General features: G+C 52.6%; 1 protein-coding gene across 1 annotated transcript in view; it reads right to left on the bottom strand.

Moving 5' to 3' along the window:
• LOC116953502 (uncharacterized) overlaps positions 1-19,177 on the bottom strand; it is a 51,614-nt gene that overhangs the window by 2,907 nt on the left and 29,530 nt on the right. The window contains exons 2-7 of the mRNA XM_032973759.2: positions 9,580-9,674; positions 9,081-9,166; positions 8,044-8,178; positions 6,530-6,557; positions 2,385-2,423; positions 1,155-1,193 (exon numbers count right to left, since the gene is read on the bottom strand). Coding sequence (XP_032829650.1) covers positions 1,155-1,193; positions 2,385-2,423; positions 6,530-6,557; positions 8,044-8,178; positions 9,081-9,166; positions 9,580-9,586 — 334 coding nt within the window. The 5' untranslated portion in view covers positions 9,587-9,674. The remainder of the gene's footprint in view (positions 1-1,154; positions 1,194-2,384; positions 2,424-6,529; positions 6,558-8,043; positions 8,179-9,080; positions 9,167-9,579; positions 9,675-19,177) is intronic.

Raw genomic sequence — 19,177 nt, 5'->3', positions numbered from 1 at the left:
ACGTCAACGCCCCATGCATTCGGCCGGGCTGTGGCTGAGGTGAGTCGCATGTTCGTGTTATTAACGTTTTCGTTTATTAAGTAACGTGAGTGTGGCTTTACGTGCGGTTATAGGGTGCCGCAGTGGCTAGTAGATGTTAACTCCCTCGCCTGGTATGCAGGAGGTCGTGAGTTCAATCCCGAGCCTGTCGCCTGTAAATTTGGCGTGTGCGTGTTCTCCCTGTGATCACGTGGACTTTCTTTCCGGGTGGTTTTTCCCCTTCACGTCTAGATTCAATGTGCATTCAGAGTATTTGGCTGCTATTTAATGCCCACATGATATGAGCCACTCCGTTGAGCTAAAGAGAGAGCTATATAGCTCAGTGGGCCTTACCTGGTAAAATAAAACATAGTTCACTAACAAAAAATAGTACAAAAATTTGCACAAGCATGAGAGTGCGTCCGTAAGTGTCGCGTGAGGAGCGGTGGCGTAGCGGGCGGTGTTTTTGAAACGTCGTTTTCAGCTGCCACGCCGGAAGATGGGATCGAATGAGCGATGGACATGTGACGATGACGTCACGCGCATCATCATCGACGCCCACTGAGCTGGTCGCCGTGACGTCACGCGCATCATCATCGACGCCCACTGAGCTGGTCGCCGTGACGTCACGCGCATCATCATCGACGCCCACTGAGCTGGTCGCCGTGACGTCACGCGCATCATCATCGACGCCCACTGAGCTGGTCGCCGTGACGTCACGCGCATCATCATCGACGCCCACTGAGCTGGTCGCCGTGACGTCACGCGCATCATCATCGACGCCCACTGAGCTGGTCGCCGTGACGTCACGCGCATCATCATCGACGCCCACTGAGCTGGTCGCCGTGACGTCACGCGCATCATCATCGACGCCCACTGAGCAAGGTCGCCGTGACGTCACGCGCATCATCATCGACGCCCACTGAGCTGGTCGCCGTGACGTCACGCGCATCATCATCGACGCCCACTGAGCTGGTCGCCGTGACGTCACGCGCATCATCATCGACGCCCACTGAGCTGTGGTGATCGCCGTGGCGATGGAAATGATCGGGGCGGGTGTTTTTTTAATTTCCCCCGCTACGCGAGATGCGAGGGAGCTTGCGCCGCGTCGACCCGGCGTGCGGTGGACGTCATACTCCTGGTTTGCGGCGGCGAGGTGACCAGGGTGCTGTGCTCTGTGGGGCGGGGGGGGGGAGCGCAGTGAGCGGTGAGCGGACATCGCCCGAGTAGTCAGCATCAGGTCGCAAACTCAAACATTCTAGAGTGTTGCTTTTTTTGGCGACTTGCATTATGGGTAGCCCTCAACGCAATGTGCCAGCAGCAGTTGGCAATATTAATTTCGCTTCAAACAAGGTTGTTATTTCCCATTGTTTTAGTCATCTTTGTCGATTATCGAAGGGTTTGCTACTCAATAGCCACTATTAGTGTCACTATTCCTATGCTTTTTAACAAAACACATTCTCATCAAGCCCAATGCGCTCCACCTCTACAGCTTCTCTATGTACGCGTGAAGCAGGGCCGTTACCTGCAACGTCATCTATCATAATTTCCGTGCGCCACTGCCAACGCAGTAGCAGCTACTGGGCGGAGCTTTGATTCGTTTTTTGGGCGTCGCAGTGACGAGGAGATGTTGACTACCTCGCCTGGTACACAGGAGGTCGTGGGTTCCATCCTGACCCTGACACAACGATAGCTAGGAGATGTTGACTACCTCGCCTGGTACACAGGAGGTCGTGGGTTCCATCCTGACCCTGACACAACGATAGCTAGGAGATGTTGACTACCTCGCCTGGTGAACAGGAGGTCGTGGGTTCCATCCTGACCCTGACACTACAGTGGCTAGGAGATGTTAACTACCTCGCCTGGTACACAGGAGGTCGTGGGTTCCATCCTGACCCTGACACTACAGTGGCAAGGAGATGTTAACTACCTCGCCTGGTGCACAGGAGGTCGTGGGTTCCATCCTGACCCTGACACCACGGTGGCTAGGAGATGTTGACTACCTCGCCTGGTATACAGGAGGTCGTGGGTTCCATCCCGACCCTGATGCCTGCTGTATATATTTGGAGTCTGTGTCTCTCTCTCTCTCTCTCTGCTGTCGTGTGAATGCTTCTCCGAGTCCTCGGGGTTTCCCCTCCACATTTAGAATCAACATCGCGCATTAGAGGAGTGGTTCTTCACCACCACTGTGGTTCTTCACCATCACTGCTGCCTGCACCGCTTTTGGTTCTCAGAAAGGGCATCTCGTGCACCCCAGATGAAGAACCACTGGTTCTCTTTGCCTGCTCCTGCGAATCCGCACGTGGCGATAGGCCCCCGTCGTGGCTCCGTTTGGTTTGGGCGAACGTGCCGAGCGCGTCTGGCACCTTGCATGTCCGTCGGCGGCGTGGCCACGGTGACGGAGTCTGCGTGGAGAACAGAGCGCGCCGTTAGGGGACGCGGGCACGGGTCTGCGCGCGCCGTCAGGCACCTAGCCTGGCACAAGCGCCGCGGTGACGTCTGCCGCCACGTAGCAGCGAACGGCGGTCGTTGTTGTTGTGACGTCGCACCGGAGCAAGTGACGCGGAAACGCGTGGCCACCGCCCGTGAGCTCAGAATCGCCAACGGCATTTACACTGGTTGAGGAAGCCGATGAGCTATAAAGCTTCGATTTAAAGCTTTCGTGACTGCACGGATTCATCTTCTTTGGTTCTTTCGGTAAAGTCACCAGCACGTAGAATGAGAAGAAAATAATAAAATAAAGCAATAAAATTCTCACGACGTTTCGGCCACAACACAAGTGGCCTTCTTCAGGTGAAAGGAACAGAACTGTCGGGACGACAGAGCTACAATGTAGCTCTGTCGTCCCGACAGGTTCTAATGGTGTTGTGGCTTTACCGAAAGAACCAAAGAAGGAGCTACAAAGCTCTTTTGTTCACAGATGTCCAGTCGGGGCACGGGTGTCAGAACGCCACAACAACAAACACGACACAAACAACGTGGTAGGAGTGCAAAGTATAGGGAAGGTAAATAAAGAACTTAAAAAAAAAACCATGCAAGTAAAACTAAACTTATTGGTGTAACCTTTACCGGGTGAAGGCCTCTGAGCTATGTAGACTTTCTTTCAGGAGCGAGCTGCCCACCTCAAGCGGTCGTGCGTGACCCACAATGCAGTGGTGCCAGCGACACTTGGTGACGTCACGTCTATCACTCAACAGCTGCTGTCCTATGCCCGATTTAAAAAAAATGGCTTATCAGGAATAATTTAAAAACACAATTGCCATCAGGCCCCGCGCTGTAAGAACGTGAGGTCTCCAACTCTCATAATCAAACTCTGTCTCTCTAGTGGCCTCTTTAGGTGCCATGAAGAAGGACCACGAAGACAAAGATCCCCCGTGTAGCCTGTAACAGACTGTAGGGGCAAGTGCTGTTAGCGAGTAGCAGCACCCTGTGAAGGCCGGCACGGCACACGGGGGGGTGGGTGGCCAGCGCCACGCCGCCGGTGTTAGTGGCCATGAGCGGGAATCGAACTCGGGCCACCGGGTTTGTAGCACGGGGACTAGAGACCACGGGACTAGAGACCACGGGACTAGAGACCACGGGACTAGAGACCACGGGACTAGAGACCACGGGGACTAGAGACCGGGAGACTAGAGACCACGGGTACTAGAGACCACGGGACTAGAGACCGGGTGACTAGAGACCGGGTGACTAGAGACCACGGGACTAGAGACCATGGGGACTAGAGACCGGGTGACTAGAGACCAGGTGACTAGAGACCATGGTGACTAGAGACCATGGTGACTAGAGACCATGGTGACTAGAGACCAGGTGACTAGAGACCATGGTGACTAGAGACCATGGTGACTAGAGACCATGGGGGACTAGAGACCGGGTGACTAGAGACCACGGGGACTAGAGACCGGGAGACTAGAGACCACGGGGACTAGAGACTGGGGGGACTAGAGACCACGGGACTAGAGACCACGGGGACTAGAGACCACGGGACTAGAGACCACGGGACTAGAGACCAGGTGACTAGAGACCAGGGGACTAGAGACCGGGGGACTAGAGACCGGGGTGACTAGAGACTGGGGGGACTGGGGACCATGGGTACTAGAGACCATGGGGACTAGAGACCAGGGGACTAGAGACCGGGGGACTAGAGACCACGGGGACTAGAGACCGGGGGACTAGAGACCATGGGGACTAGAGACCGGGGGACTAGAGACTGGGGGACTAGAGACCACGGGGACTAGAGACCGGGGGACTAGAGACCATGGGGACTAGAGACTGGGGGACTAGAGACCACGGGGACTAGAGACCGGGTGACTAGAGACCGGGGGACTAGAGACCGGGTGACTAGAGACCAGGGGACTAGAGACCGGGGGACTAGAGACCACGGGGACTAGAGACCGGGGGACTAGAGACCATGGGGACTAGAGACCATGGGGACTAGAGACTGGGGGACTAGAGACCACGGGGACTAGAGACCGGGTGACTAGAGACCGGGGGACTAGAGACCGGGTGACTAGAGACCGGGGGACTAGAGACCACGGGACTAGAGACCGGGGGACTAGAGACCGGGGGACTAGAGACCATGGGTACTAGAGACCACGGGACTAGAGACTAGGGGACTAGAGACCAGGTGACTAGAGACCACGGGGACTAGAGACCAGGTGACTAGAGACCGGGGGACTAGAGACCGGGGGACTAGAGACTGGGTGACTAGAGACCACGGGGACTAGAGACCACGGGACTAGAGACCATGGGTACTAGAGACCATGGGGACTAGAGACCATGGGGACTAGAGACCAGGGGACTAGAGACCATGGGGACTAGAGACCGGGTGACTAGAGACTGGGAGACTAGAGACCACGGGGACTAGAGACCCTGGGGACTAGAGACCGGGAGACTAGAGACCACGGGGGCTAGAGACCCTGGGGACTAGAGACCGGGAGACTAGAGACCACGGGGACTAGAGACCGGGAGACTAGAGACCACGGGACTAGAGACCACGGGACTAGAGACCATGGGGACTAGAGACCGGGAGACTAGAGACCGGGAGACTAGAGACCGGGGGACTAGAGACTGGGGGACTAGAGACCGGGGGACTAGAGACCGGGTGACTAGAGACCACGGGGACTAGAGACCACGGGACTAGAGACCATGGGTACTAGAGACCATGGGGACTAGAGACCATGGGGACTAGAGACCAGGGGACTAGAGACCATGGGGACTAGAGACCGGGTGACTAGAGACTGGGAGACTAGAGACCACGGGGACTAGAGACCCTGGGGACTAGAGACCGGGAGACTAGAGACCACGGGGACTAGAGACCCTGGGGACTAGAGACCGGGAGACTAGAGACCACGGGGACTAGAGACCGGGAGACTAGAGACCACGGGACTAGAGACCACGGGACTAGAGACCATGGGGACTAGAGACCGGGAGACTAGAGACCATGGGGACTAGAGACCGGGGGGACTAGAGACCGGGAGACTAGAGACCGGGGGACTAGAGACCGGGGGACTAGAGACCAGGTGACTAGAGACCGGGGGACTAGAGACCATGGTGACTAGAGACCACGGGGACTAGAGACCACGGGGACTAGAGACCATGGGGACTAGAGACCAGGTGACTAGAGACCATGGGGACTAGAGACCAGGTGACTAGAGACCGGGGGACTAGAGACCAGGTGACTAGAGACCGGGGGACTAGAGACCGGGGGACTAGAGACCATCGGTACTAGAGACCGGGGGACTAGAGACCACGGGGACTAGAGACCGGGGTGACTAGAGACCAGGGGACTAGAGACCATGGGACTAGAGACCATGGTGACTAGAGACCGGGGGGACTAGAGACCACGGTGACTAGAGACCGGGTGACTAGAGACCACGGGGACTAGAGACCACGGGGACTAGGGACCACGGGGACTAGAGACCATGGGGACTAGAGACCAGGTGACTAGAGACCGGGGTGACTAGAGACCAGGGGACTAGAGACCACGGGACTAGAGACCGGGGTGACTAGAGACCGGGGGGACTAGAGACCACGGGGACTGGAGACCATGGGTACTAGAGACCGGGTGACTAGAGACCATGGGGACTAGAGACCAGGTGACTAGAGACCGGGGGACTAGAGACCATGGGGACTAGAGACCGGGTGACTAGAGACCACGGGGACTAGAGACCATGGTGACTAGAGACCATGGGGGCTAGAGACCACGGGACTAGAGACCATGGGACTAGAGACCACGGGACTAGAGACCAGGGGACTAGAGACCGGGGGACTAGAGACCGGGGTGACTAGAGACTGGGAGACTAGAGACCATGGGGACTAGAGACCAGGGTACTAGAGACCGGGGGTGCACGGTGTAAGAGAAGTCAGCGGGTGAGGCCAGGATGCGTCACGGCGAGAAGCGTTGATGCCTTTGGGCGGCCTGCATCGAGCAACGGATTAACGACGACCACGACGACTGTGAGCCTCGTGAATCGGAAGCAAGCGGTTAGAAGACAAAATCTCTACTCACTGAAATGTGTCACTTGGCCGCCATCGATCTGAAAGAAAGCGATGAACCGAGGGAGAACAAAATCATGGTCATGCGTGGCTTCTGTTGCGTCCCTGTCCGCGGGAGTTCGCGATCATCACAAGCCCCCCCCCCCCGTGCCCCCACAAATGCCTTGGGAGCGCCACGATTCATTTTACGAATTAACTTGTTGTTGTTGTGTTACCTTTTGTTGTCGCTGTTGTTGTACTTACTCCCCGGCCCGGTGGCCGCACGTTACCCCCAACGTACACGGCCTTGCCGGGATCGCCTCTCTTCTCAACCGCTCCGATCCCCTGCGGTGTTTCTAACCAAGGAGACCCCCACCCCCCCCCCCCCCACCCGCATTGGTGGCAGCTGTCCCCATGCGTGACAATGCGATGTTGCGACCGAATGCGTCCCAATGTGCACGCTGTTCTCCTAGAACGCGGTAGCGTTCCTGAAGACGCACCGCGTGACGGAAAAATCGCGTTACAATAAGTAACATATAGTATAGTGGTTAAGGCACAGTCCGCGATGACACGCGAGACGCGGACGCAGGCCGGGCAAAGACCGAGGCTCGTGGGTAGCGCCTCGAAGCATCCAGCAGCATCCCAACGTATGCGATGACGCTAAGCCGCGGCGGCCGTACGGCCACTCGTTCCTACCTCGCGTGACGTAGCTCCGTTCACTCGACTGTGTTATATCTCAGTCGCATCCGCTTTATAAGACATGTGTTCCGTAACGCATTCCTCGCCTCCTGTATCCAATTTCACGTTATGAAAACCACGCGGTACAGGAGAGCAGAATGTGGTGCCAAAAGGGCCCCCCCCCCCGTTAATTGTTGTTTAAATTGGTTTGTCTGGGGTTAGGTCGTGTGGATGTAACGGGTGAGTGCTGAATGAGTCACTAATTGGCACGTTTTGTTTACGCAACAACAGGAACAACAAACAAAACAGACCCCGCTACGTCGGGTCGGTGACGTGGTTTTTTGACGGCGCGTTCCGCGTTGTGCGCGATCGAGCCCATCAAAACAAGAGCAGCAGCAACAACAAAAATCATTCACCCCTCTCCATTAGGAAAGAGCGGCCGTGAAAGGCCGCCCCGGCCCGCTGCCGCTTAGCTACCGCTTAGCTACCGCTTAGCTGTCGCTTAGCTGTCGCTTAGCGCCGCTTAGCTGTTGCTTAGCTACCGCTTAGCTACCGCTTAGCGCCGCTTAGCTACCGCTTAGCTACCGCTTAGCTGTCGCTTAGCTACCGCTTAGCGCCGCTTAGCTGTCGCTTAGCTACCGCTTAGCTGCCGCTTAGCGCCGCTTAGCTGCCGCTTAGCGCCGCTTAGCTGCCACTTAGCTGCCACTTAGCGCCGCTTATCGCCGCTTAGCGCCGCTTAGCTGCCGCTTAGCGCTGCTTAGCTGCCACTTAGCTGCCACTTAGCGCCGCTTATCGCCGCTTAGCTGCCGCTTAGCGCCGCTTATCGCCGCTTAGCGCCGCGGGCTTTGCCGACGGCGGCCCGGTTCTCACCATGCAGAAGACCTCCGAGAGATTGACGCCGCGGGAGACGTCGAGCACGAAGCCGTCCCGAAAGCCCGTCGCCAGCGCGTCCCTCGTCATGTTGGAGCAGATGAACCTGCAGTAGCCGTTGGAGGCGACGCCCGGCTGGAACGACAAACGACGCTCGATTCGGCGGAGGCGTCGCCGCTCCCTGTCGGTTTAACTGACGCTCGCTTTGCCCGCCGTCGCTGAGCCTCCTGACTCTACAGGGACGTCGCTACCTACGGACGAGTTGGCGTCCAGAGGTCTGCTCGTACGTCGGTTCGTTCTTTACCCCTGTTGATTGCAAATGCGTTCTATGGCGTGTACACTAAACACAGGGAATGGCGTTAAAAGTTTTATAATCTCCTGCAGATGTAGATGCCACTGGCTCTTCACGTTCTGAAGATGTAGATGCCACTGGCTCTTCATGTTCTGTAAATGTAGATGCCACTGGTTCTTCACGTTTTGCAGATGTAGATGCCACCACCGCCATCTATTGCGCGGTGGTTGAACTTACGAACTCGGTCCGAACAGGCAAACTGGACGTACAGAGAAGTCTGTTCGTGTCTCTGAAAGTTCGTGAGTTGAATGTTCAGTAAGTAGAGGAGTCTCCGTATTTCAAGTTTTTATTGATTGCCTTTGCAGGAGGGGTCGTACGTGCGGTAGCGGTGGCGTAGCGGCTAGCCACGCTGGCACTGCGAACCCGGCGGTCCGAGTTCGATTCCCGCTAATGCGCCACCAACACGCAGTGACCAATTATCTGAACCGACCCTGGGCCCTGTCCCTAGGTCGGCTTCGCCTCAAATGAGTACCTGGTACGATGTGAAAAAGACTTCGCCACGAGAGAGACAAAGGCGGCCGCCGGGCGTGGTGCTGGTCACCCACCCCCTCGTGTGCCGTGCCGGCCTTCATAGGTGCTCGCTAACAGCACTCGCTCCTACCGTCTGTCAAGGCTACACGGGGGATCTTTGTCTTTGTGTGCGTGCGTGCATGACGAGTCTGCCCCCACGAGGAGGGACTCTCACCTCTTTGTGGTAGCACGTGAAATCACTGATGTAGCTGACTTGGACGAGGAGCATCGTGGTGTTGAGCAGAGTCACGGTCAAGTTGCCTGCGGACACACGCTGTTCGAGTCGGCGCGGGCGCAGGTGCCGGTGCACGTGGTGGTGGAAGAGGAGGGAGGGAGGGAGGGCGGGGGGGGGGGTGCACAGGCTACGGCGTGGACACCGTGCAGGGGAAGACGGTGGACTCGTGCTCTCGACCCCAGTACTTGCGGGCGAGCACCAGCCAGGCGACCACCGTCGGTCGCCTTGCCAGTGGAGTCGCTTTGCGAACGATGACTTTTTATTTTTTAACTCGAAGGCTTTCGCGACCAATATCATTAAACAAAAGAATCTCCCGCCCCGGACCGTGGACAGGGCGGAGAACACCCAACGGTTGGTGAGCGGACGGTGAGTGGGGTGAGTGAATGAGTGAATGGGTTCATCGGTGCATGGATTGTGACGAGTGAGCTCGCTCCTTTACCTGACATTGCGAGGCCAGCCGCTCATCGAAGTGTTCCCCGTCGCTTCGAACGAATTCCTCTTCCGCTGCTCGTCTGCAGCAGCAGCAGCAGCAATCTGCGACCATCACCAACATCATCATCATCATCACCAACATTATTACCATCACCAACATCATCACCATTACCAACATCACGCGTGAACCTTCACACACACGTCAATACCATCAACACCATCACCACCATCACCAACATCACTGTTACCAACACCATCACTATCAACAACATCAAACGTCACCATCACACACACACACGCGTCACTACCATCACCAACATCAATGTCACCAAAATCATCACCATCACCCACACACACATCACAAAGATCACACTTCACCATCACACACACGTCACCACCAACATTACCAACATCACATTTCACCATCACCCACACACACATCACCAACACTGCACATTACCATGACCCAAGGTTCAACGGTTTGAAACCCAAAGGCCGCCCTGGGTAATACTGCGGCGTGTGTGGGAGTATTAACCATAAAAACACAACAACATAAGTCACGCCCTCCGCTGCACGGCGGACGTTCAAGATTCCGTGACGTCGTTCACAGGAGGTCACCACCAGTGTGGTGATGTCACTGTCACAGGAGGTCACCACCGTGTGGTGGTGACCTGTGAGAGTGACACCACCACACCGGTGGTGGTGTCACTGTCACAGGTCACCACCGGTGTGGTGGTGTCACAGGAGGACACCAGCAGTGTTGAGTCTATGGGCAGTGTTGAGTCTATGGGCAGTGTTGAGTCTATGGGCAGTGTTGAGTCTATGGGCAGTGTTGAGTCTATGGGCAGTGTTAAGTCTATGGGCAGTGTTGAGTCTATGGGCAGTGTTGAGTCTATGGGCAGTGTTGAGTCTATGGGCAGTGTTGAGTCTATGGGCAGTGTTGAGTCTATGGGCAGTGTTGAGTCTATGGGCAGTGTTGAGTCTATGGGCAGTGTTGAGTCTATGGGCAGTGTTGAGTCTATGGTGCAGTGTTGAGTCTATGGGTAGTGTTGAGTCTATGGGCAGTGTTGAGTCTATGGTGCAGTGTTGAGTCTATGGTGCAGTGTTGAGTCTATGGGTAGTGTTGAGTCTATGGGCAGTGTTGAGTCTATGGGCAGTGTTGAGTCTATGGGCAGTGTTGAGTCTATGGGCAGTGTTGAGTCTATGGGCAGTGTTGAGTCTATGGGCAGTGTTGAGTCTTGGGCATTGTTGAGTCTATGGGCAGTGTTGAGTCTATGGGCAGTGTTGAGTCTATGGGCAGTGTTGAGTCTATGGGCAGTGTTGAGTCTATGGTGCAGTGTTGAGTCTATGGGTAGTGTTGAGTCTATGGACCAGTGTTGAGTCTTTGGGCAGTGTTGAGTCTATGGGTAGTGTTGAGTGTATGGGCAGTGTTGAGTCTATGGTGCAGTGCTGAGTCTATGGGCAGTGCTGAGTATATGGACAGTGCTGAGTCTATGGGCAGTGCTGAGTTTATGGGCAGTGTTGTGTCTGTGGTGCAGTGCTGAGTCTATGGGCAGTGTTGAGTCTATGGACAGTGCTGAGTCTATGGGCAGTGCTGCTCCATGTAGAGTGGAAGTTGTTCCCAGTGGAGGCTGACAGTGCCCGTGTACCGCGTCCCTTGTTATTTACGCAGCGAAGTCCTCTCGAAGAGGAGTCTCGATGCTCTGCGAGGCAGGCGATGGGGCGGTGAGAAATCAAGGACGCGAGGTTTATTTGATTTTTAGTTTGCACCGATGTTGAGATTCCCTTTGGCTGTGAGTGGCGAGCCAGGCCGAATGGCGAGCCAGCCCAGGTGGTGGCGAGCCAGCCCAGGTGGTGGCGAGCCAGCCCAGGTGGTGGCGAGCCAGCCCAGGTGGTGGCGAGCCAGCCCAGGTGGTGGCGAGCCAGCCCAGGTGGTGGCGAGCCAGCCCAGGTGGTGGCGAGCCAGCCCAGGTGGTGGCGAGCCAGCCCAGGTAGTGGCGAGCCAGCCCAGGTAGTGGCGAGCCAGCCCAGGTGGTGGCGAGCCAGCCCAGGTGGTGGCGAGCCAGCCACTCGAGGCAGCCCAGGTGGTGGCGAGCCAGCCCAGGTGGTGGCGAGCCAGCCCAGGTGGTGGCGAGCCAGCCACTCGAGCAAGCCCCGCACGCACACGGAGCGGGGCTGGGAGGAGACAGCGGCTCGACTCTCTGGTGCGGGAAGCGAAGCCACGTGGCTGGCACTTGCCCCCCCGCCTCGCCACCTCCATCCTGCCAGTCCACGTGCAGCTGTTCGATCGTTGGTTTTGTCATCAGCAGCGGCAGCAGCAGCCATGGTCGGAAATTGGCCAAACTTCCAAGCCACTGGAGCAATGCACTTTAAAATCATCTCGATGGAGACCGCATTTCTGTGGAATTGCTCGCTGTGGGTTTACAACGTTTGGCTCTTCCGATGATCAAGGGCGGCTGAACGAACATCAAAGATCCGCGGTTTTGATGTTCCCCGTACCACGTGGTGTGAAGGCCACTTCCCGTCATTGTCTCTCTCTCTGCTGCTGCACCAAGAGCAATGTGGATGATATGTGTGTGTGATGTGTGTGTGATGTGTGTGATGTGTGTGATGTGTGTGTGTGATGTTAATGTGATGTGTGTGTGTGTGATGTGTGTGATGTGTGTGTGTGTGATGTGTGTGATGTGTGTGTGTGTGATGTGTGTGATGGTGATGTGATGTGTGTGATGTGTGTGATGTGTGTGTGTGTGATGTGTGTGATGTGTGTGTGTGTGATGTGTGTGTGTGTGTGATGGTGATGTGTGTGATGTGTGTGATGTGTGTGTGTGATGTGTGTGTGATGGTGATGTGATGTGTGTGTGATGTGTGTGTGATGGTGGTGTGTGTGTGATGTGTGTGATGTGTGTGTGATGGTGATGTATGTGTGATGTGTGTGTGTGTGATGTGTGTGATGTGTGTGTGATGTGTGTGTGATGGTGATGTGTGTGTGTGATGTGTGTGATGTGTGTGTGATGGTGATATGTGTGTGTGTGATGTGTGTGTGATGTGTGTGTGATGTGTATGTGATGGTGATGTGATGTGTGATGGTGATGTGTGTGTGTGTGACGTGTGTGTGATGGTGATGTGTGTGATGTGTGTGTGATGTGTGTGATGTATGTGTGTGTGATGGTGATGTGTGTGTGTGTGATGGTGATGTGATGTGTGATGGTGATGTGTGTGTGATGGTGATGTGTGATGGTGATGTGATGTGTGATGGTGATGTGTGTGTGTGATGTGTGTGATGGTGATGTGATGTGTGTGATGTGTGTGTGATGTGTGTGATGGTGATGTGATGTGTGTGATGTGTGTGATGGTGATGTGTGATGGTGATGTGATGTGTGTGTGATGTGTGATGTGTGTGATGTGTGTGATGGTGATGTGTGTGTGATGGTGATGTGTGTGTGATGTGATGTGTGTGTGATGTGTGTGATGTGTGTGTGTGTGATGGTAATATGTGTGTGTGATGGTAATGTGTGTGTGTGATGGTGATGTGTGTGTGATAGTGATGTGTGTGTGATGGTGATGTGTGTGTGATAGTGATGTGTGTCCATGTGTGTGAGCGGTAGTGTAGCGGTTAGCGCTACGCTGCACTACGAACCTGGCGACCCGAGTTCGATTCCCGCTCACGGCCAACACCAGCAGCGATTATCTTAACCGTTCCTGGGCCTCCCCTAGGTCGACTCAGCCAGATCTACGCCCGGCCGCCTTTGTCTCCCCGGCGGCGGTGTTTGCACACCGCACCAGGCTCTCATTTGAGGCTGAGTCGACCTAGGGGAGGCTCAGAACCAGTTCAGACAATCTCTATCACCAGTGTCGGTGGCCGTGAGCGGGAGTCGAACTCGGGTGGCCGGGTTCGTTGCGCAGCGCGGCGTTACCCGCTACCACCAGGGTTACCACACGCGCACGCACGCGGCAGTAATAACCGGGGCGGCCCGCCTGATTCGAACCGCGAACCACCGCGCCGACTGGCCACCCGGGGCGTGCGGCACGCACGGTCTGGGGCGTGCGTCTTACCCTCCTCTCAACCGCAGAATGATATATGAATGATATGTGTGTAGTCAGCGGCCGTGCTGTGTATGTACGTTGTTCGTCTTTCGCACCGTACGAGCCAACCGTGCTAAGCGGAGCTGCAAAGGTTGGGGGGTGGGTGGAGGACACCGACACTAAATACGCCAATCAATTCTCAAGAAGCGAGTTTTCAATCTCGGTGATGATTTAAGAGCGCATAGCTTTCAGATGCTTCCCAATATCGGAAGGAGGAAGAAGCCGTTCCGGACGGCCGCTGAAGCGAGCTCACTCGCTAGCTGGCTCAGTGGCTCGCTGGCTCACTCGCTAGCTCAGTGGCTCAGTGGCTTGCTGTCTCACTCACTCACTCGCTGGCTCGCTAGCTCACTGGCTCGCTGGCTCAGTGGCTCGCTGGCTCGCTAGCTCGCTGGCTCGCTGGCTCGCTGGCTCAGTGGCTCGCTGGCTCGCTGGCTCAGTGGCTCGCTAGCTCAGTGGTTCGCTGGCTCACTCGCTAGCTCAGTGGCTCAGTGGCTCGCTCGCTCGCTCACTCACTCGCTCGCTAGCTCAGTGGCTCAGTGGCTCGCCGTCTCGCTCACTCACTCGCTGGCTCGCTGGCTCAGTGGCTCGCTGGCTCACTCGCTATCCGCCGACCGTCGTTGATCGCCGGCCGGCCGGCCGAGCGTTCGCAGCGAAGGCAGCGGTGAAGTCGCCTCGAGGGGCGCCGCGTGCGCTAGGGACCAGGGTGGGCTAGGGACCAGGGTGGGCTAGGGACCAGGGTGGGCTAGGGACTAGCGCGTGGCCGTGCCGGGCAGCAGGCACGCAGGTTCCCAGGGGGCGGGGAGTCCTCGCGTGGCGTCGTTGTGTTGTGGTGGTGTTGTTGTGTTGTGGTGTTGTTGTGGTGTTGTTGTTGTGGTGGTGTTGTGGTGGTGTTGTTGTTGTGGTGGTGTTGTTGTGGTGTTGTGGTGGTGTTGTTGTGGTGGTGTTGTGGTGGTGTTGTTGTTGTGGTGGTGTTGTGGTGGTGTTGTTGTTGTGGTGGTGTTGTTGTGGTGTTGTGGTGGTGTTGTTGTGGTGGTGTTGTGGTGGTGTTGTGGTGTTGTTGTTGTGGTGGTGTTGTGGTGGTGTTGTTGTTGTGTTGTTGTTGTTGTGGTGTTGTTGTGCTGGTGTTGTGGTGGTGTTGTGGTGGTGTTGTTGTGGTGTTGTTGTGGTGTTGTGTAGTTGTGGTGGTGGTGTGGTGGTGTTGTTGTTGTGGTGTTGTGTTGTTGTTGTGGTGTTGTTGTGGTGTTGTTGTGGTGTTGTGGTGTTGTTGTGGTGGTGGTGGTATTGTTGTGGTGTTGTGTTGTTGTGGTGTTGTGGTGGTGTTGTTGTGGTGTTGTTGTGGTGTTGTTGTGGTGTTGTGTTGTTGTGGTGTTGTTGTGGTGTTGTTGTGGTGATGTGTTGTTGTGGTGTTGTGGTGTTGTTGTTGTGGTGTTGTTGTGGTGGTGTTGTTGTGTTGTTGTTGTTGTTGTGGTGTTGTTGTTGTTGTGTTGTGGTGGTGGTGTTGTGGTGGTGTTGTTGTGGTGTTGTTGTGGTGTTGTTGTGTAGTTGTGGTGGTGGTGTGGTGGTGTTGTTGTTGTGGTGTTGTGTTGTTGTGGTGTTGTTGTGGTGGTGGTGTTGTTGTTGTGGTGTTGTTGTTGTGGTGTTGTGTTGTTGTGGTGTTGTGGTGGTGTTGTTGTGGTGTTGTGTTGTGGTGTTGTTATGGTGTTGTTGTGGTGTTGATGTGGTGTTGTTGTGGTGTTGTGTTGTTGTGGTGTTGTTGTTGTGGTGTTGTTGTGGTGGTGTTGTTGTGGTGTTGTTGTGGTGGTGTTGTGTTGGTGTTGTGTTGTTGTGGTGTTGTTGTGGTGGTGGTGTTGTTGTGGTGTTGTGGTGTTGTTGTGGTGTTGTTGTGGTGTTGTGTTGTTGTGGTGTTGTTGTTGTGGTGTTGTTGTGGTGGTGTTGTTGTGGTGTTGTTGTGGTGTTGTTGTTGTGGTGTTGTGGTGGTGTTGTTGTGGTGTTGTGGTGGTGTTGTCGTGTTGTGGTGTTGTTGTGGTGTTGTGTTGTTGTGGTGTTGTGGTGTTGTTGTGTTGTTGTGGTGTTGTGTTGTTGTGGTGTTGTTGTTGTGGTGTTGTTGTGGTGGTGTTGTTGTGGTGTTGTTGTGGTGTTGTTGTGGTGTTGTTGTGTTGTTGTGGTGTTGTGGTGTTGTTGTCGTGTTGTGGTGTTGTTGTGGTGTTGTGTTGTTGTGGTGTTGTGGTGTTGTTGTGTTGTTGTGGTGTTGTTGTGGTGTTGTGTTGTTGTTGTGGTGTTGTTGTGGTGTTGTTGTGGTGTTGTGGTGTTGTTGTGGTGTTGTTGTGTTGTTGTGGTGTTGTTGTGGTGTTGTTGTGGTGTTGTGTTGTTGTGGTGTTGTGGTGTTGTTGTTGTGTTGTTGTGGTGTTGTTGTGGTGTTGTGTTGTTGTTGTGGTGTTGTTGTGGTGTTGTTGTGGTGTTGTTGTGGTGTTGTTGTGGTCTTGTTGTGTTGTTGTGGTGGTGTTGTGGTGTTGTTGTGGTGTTGTGGTGGTGGTGTTGTTGTTGTGTTGTTGTGGTGGTGTTGTGTTGTTGTGGTGGTGTTGTTGTGTTGTTGTTGTGGTGTTGTTGTGGTGTTGTTGTGGTGTTGTGTTGTTGTGGTGTTGTGGTGGTGTTGTTGTGGTGGTGTTGTTGTGGTGGTGGTGGTGTTGTGGTGTTGTGGTGTTGTTGTTGTGTTGTTGTGGTGTTGTTGTGTTGTGGTGGTGTTGTGGTGTTGTTGTGTTGTGTTATTGTGTTGTGGTGTTGTTGTGTTGTTGTGGTGTTGTGGTGGTGGTGTTGTTGTGGTGTTGTGGTGTTGTTGTGGTGTTGTTGTGGTGTTGTGGTGTTGTTGTGGTGTTGTGGTGTTGTTGTGGTGTTGTTGTGTTGTTGTTGTGGTGTTGTTGTTGTGGTGTTGTTGTTGTGTTGTGTTGTTGTGTTGTGTTGTTGTGGTGTTGCAGCGTCGGTTTTCTCCGGAGTTTCTCCGGTTTACGCCCACGCGCCGAAGTTATTAAAAAAAACACAAACCGCAGCTCAATATATCGTCAATAATAACAACAACAACGATAATAACGACAATAACAAAAATAATAACGACAATAACAACAAAAATAATAACAATACTAACAACAACAATAACAACAATAATAACAACAATAATAACAATAATAACGACAATAATAACAATCATATCAATAATACAATTAATAACAGCTTTCGTGACTGCAGGAATCCATACTCTTTGGTTCTTTCGGTAAAGTCACGTAGGTGGAAAAGAGCATAATAACAATAACAACAATAATAACAATAAAAACAACAATAATATTATCAATAACAACAACAATAACAATTACAACAATAATAACAATAACAACAATAATAACAATAACAACCGCAATTACGATAATAACAACAATAACAACAACAATAATAACAACAATAACAATAACAACAATAATACCAACAATAACAAAAACAACAATAACAACAATAACAACAATAATAACAATAACAACAATAATTATAACAATAACAACAATAATAACAATAATAACAACAATAATAACAATAATAACAACAATAATAACAATAACAACAACAATAACAACAATAATAACAACAATAATAGCAATACTAACAACAACAATAACAATACTAACAACAATAACAACAATAATAACAATAACAACAATAATAACAAAAACAACAATAACAACAATAATAACAACAATAACAACAATAATAACAACAGTAACAATAACAACAACAATAACAACAATAACAACAATAATAACAACAACAATAACAACAATAATAACCATAACAATAATAACAACAACAAAAATAATAACAATAATAACAACAATAACAACAACAACAATAAAAACATGATATCAATAACAACAATAACAAAAAACAACAACAATAATAACCATAACAACAATAATAACAACAACAACAATAATAATAATAACAACAACAAAATGAATAACAATAACAACAATAAAAACAATAATAATATCAATAACAACAATAACAACAATAACAACAATAATAACAAAAACAACAATAACAACAATATTAACAACAATAATAATAACAATAATAACAATACAACAACAATAAACAACAATAACAACAATAACAACAATAACAACAATAACAACAACAATAACAACAATAACAATACCAACAATAACAAGAACAATAACTAGAACAATAACAAGACCAACAATAACAACAATAACAACAATAACAATACCAACAATACCAACAACAACAACAACAACGATCTGGCCCAACCCCGACTAGGGCGCTTCGTCACCAACTGTCGCTGCTCTGCACCGAGTCCAGAGCGCCGAGCGGCCAGTGACAAACGGCGACGTCGTGACGTAGGAGAGGAAGCGTCAGCGCACGCACGCCCGTCGTGGGTGACGTCAAAGCGTCGCCCACGTGATTTGTTTGCTTTGATGCCTTCCACAAACCCCGCCACAAACTCCGCCGTCCCACGGGGCCCATAGCCGCCACGTCCACATTTCCACCGTGCCAGATATAAATTATCACCATTCGTTTAGTTACAAAAACTACATTTCCACCCACCACCACCGACATGGGTAGTACCTTCCTCGTTAATGTAAAAGCGTGGAACATCTACCTTGCCAATATAATTAAAGATATTAGCCTTAACCCTTTAGTGCGGCCTGGAAGCGTATTATTAAGTAATACACCTGCCAATTACAATTCCTTGTAGAGGAAACACATACTAATTAACTGATTACTCATCTGCATATATATAAACGGCAAAGTTGTGATTATGTGTGGCTGTTCAAAATGTTTAGCGTACTTCCCGACATGCAACAAGCTGGAAATTTGCCATGTGGGTACTTTCCAGACTGTACACCGTGCAAACATTATAAAAATACACTTTAGTTTTTTTGTGGGGGGGGGGGGGGAGCTCAATAATACATTTATTTTTTGCACGGCAAGTGAGCTGTGACGTCACATCTATCACGTGACCCTCACACGTGGAAGCGTCACGCATTGTAGTGTAGCGGTTAGCGCTACGCTGCGCTACGAACCCGGCGGCCCGAGTTCGATTCCCGCTCACGGCCACCACCGGGGACGATTCTTTCAACCGGTCCTGGGCCTCCCCTACGTCGACTCAGCCTCAAAACGAGTAACTGTTGTGGTGTGTGAACATCGCCACTGGGGAGACGAAGGCGGCCGGGCGTGGTGAATCCAAGTCCCGGGCGAAGCCGGGTAGTACAGCTAGTCTATATATAAAAAAGGGAAATTTGTGATTATGTATGTCTGTTCAAAATGCTTAGCGTACTTCCCGACATGCAACAAACTTGAAATTTGGCATCTGGGTATAGCTTCCAGACTTTACACCATGCAAAAAGCATTTGGGGGGGCGGGGCGCATGTGAGTGGTGACGTCACATCTGTGATGTCACCCGCATGCGGCAGCGTCACGCAGTGTGCCTGCTGACGTCACGCATCCCCCCCACC

The sequence above is a fragment of the Petromyzon marinus genome, chromosome 52 (genome assembly GCF_048934315.1).
Source record: "Petromyzon marinus isolate PM22_M1 ecotype Great Lakes invasive population chromosome 52, UKy_Petmar_22M1.pri1.0, whole genome shotgun sequence".
In the NCBI taxonomy this organism is placed as follows: Eukaryota; Metazoa; Chordata; class Hyperoartia; order Petromyzontiformes; family Petromyzontidae; genus Petromyzon; species Petromyzon marinus.
The sequence above is the reverse complement of the archived record's forward strand: the minus strand, read 5'-3'. Positions and strand labels throughout refer to the sequence as shown.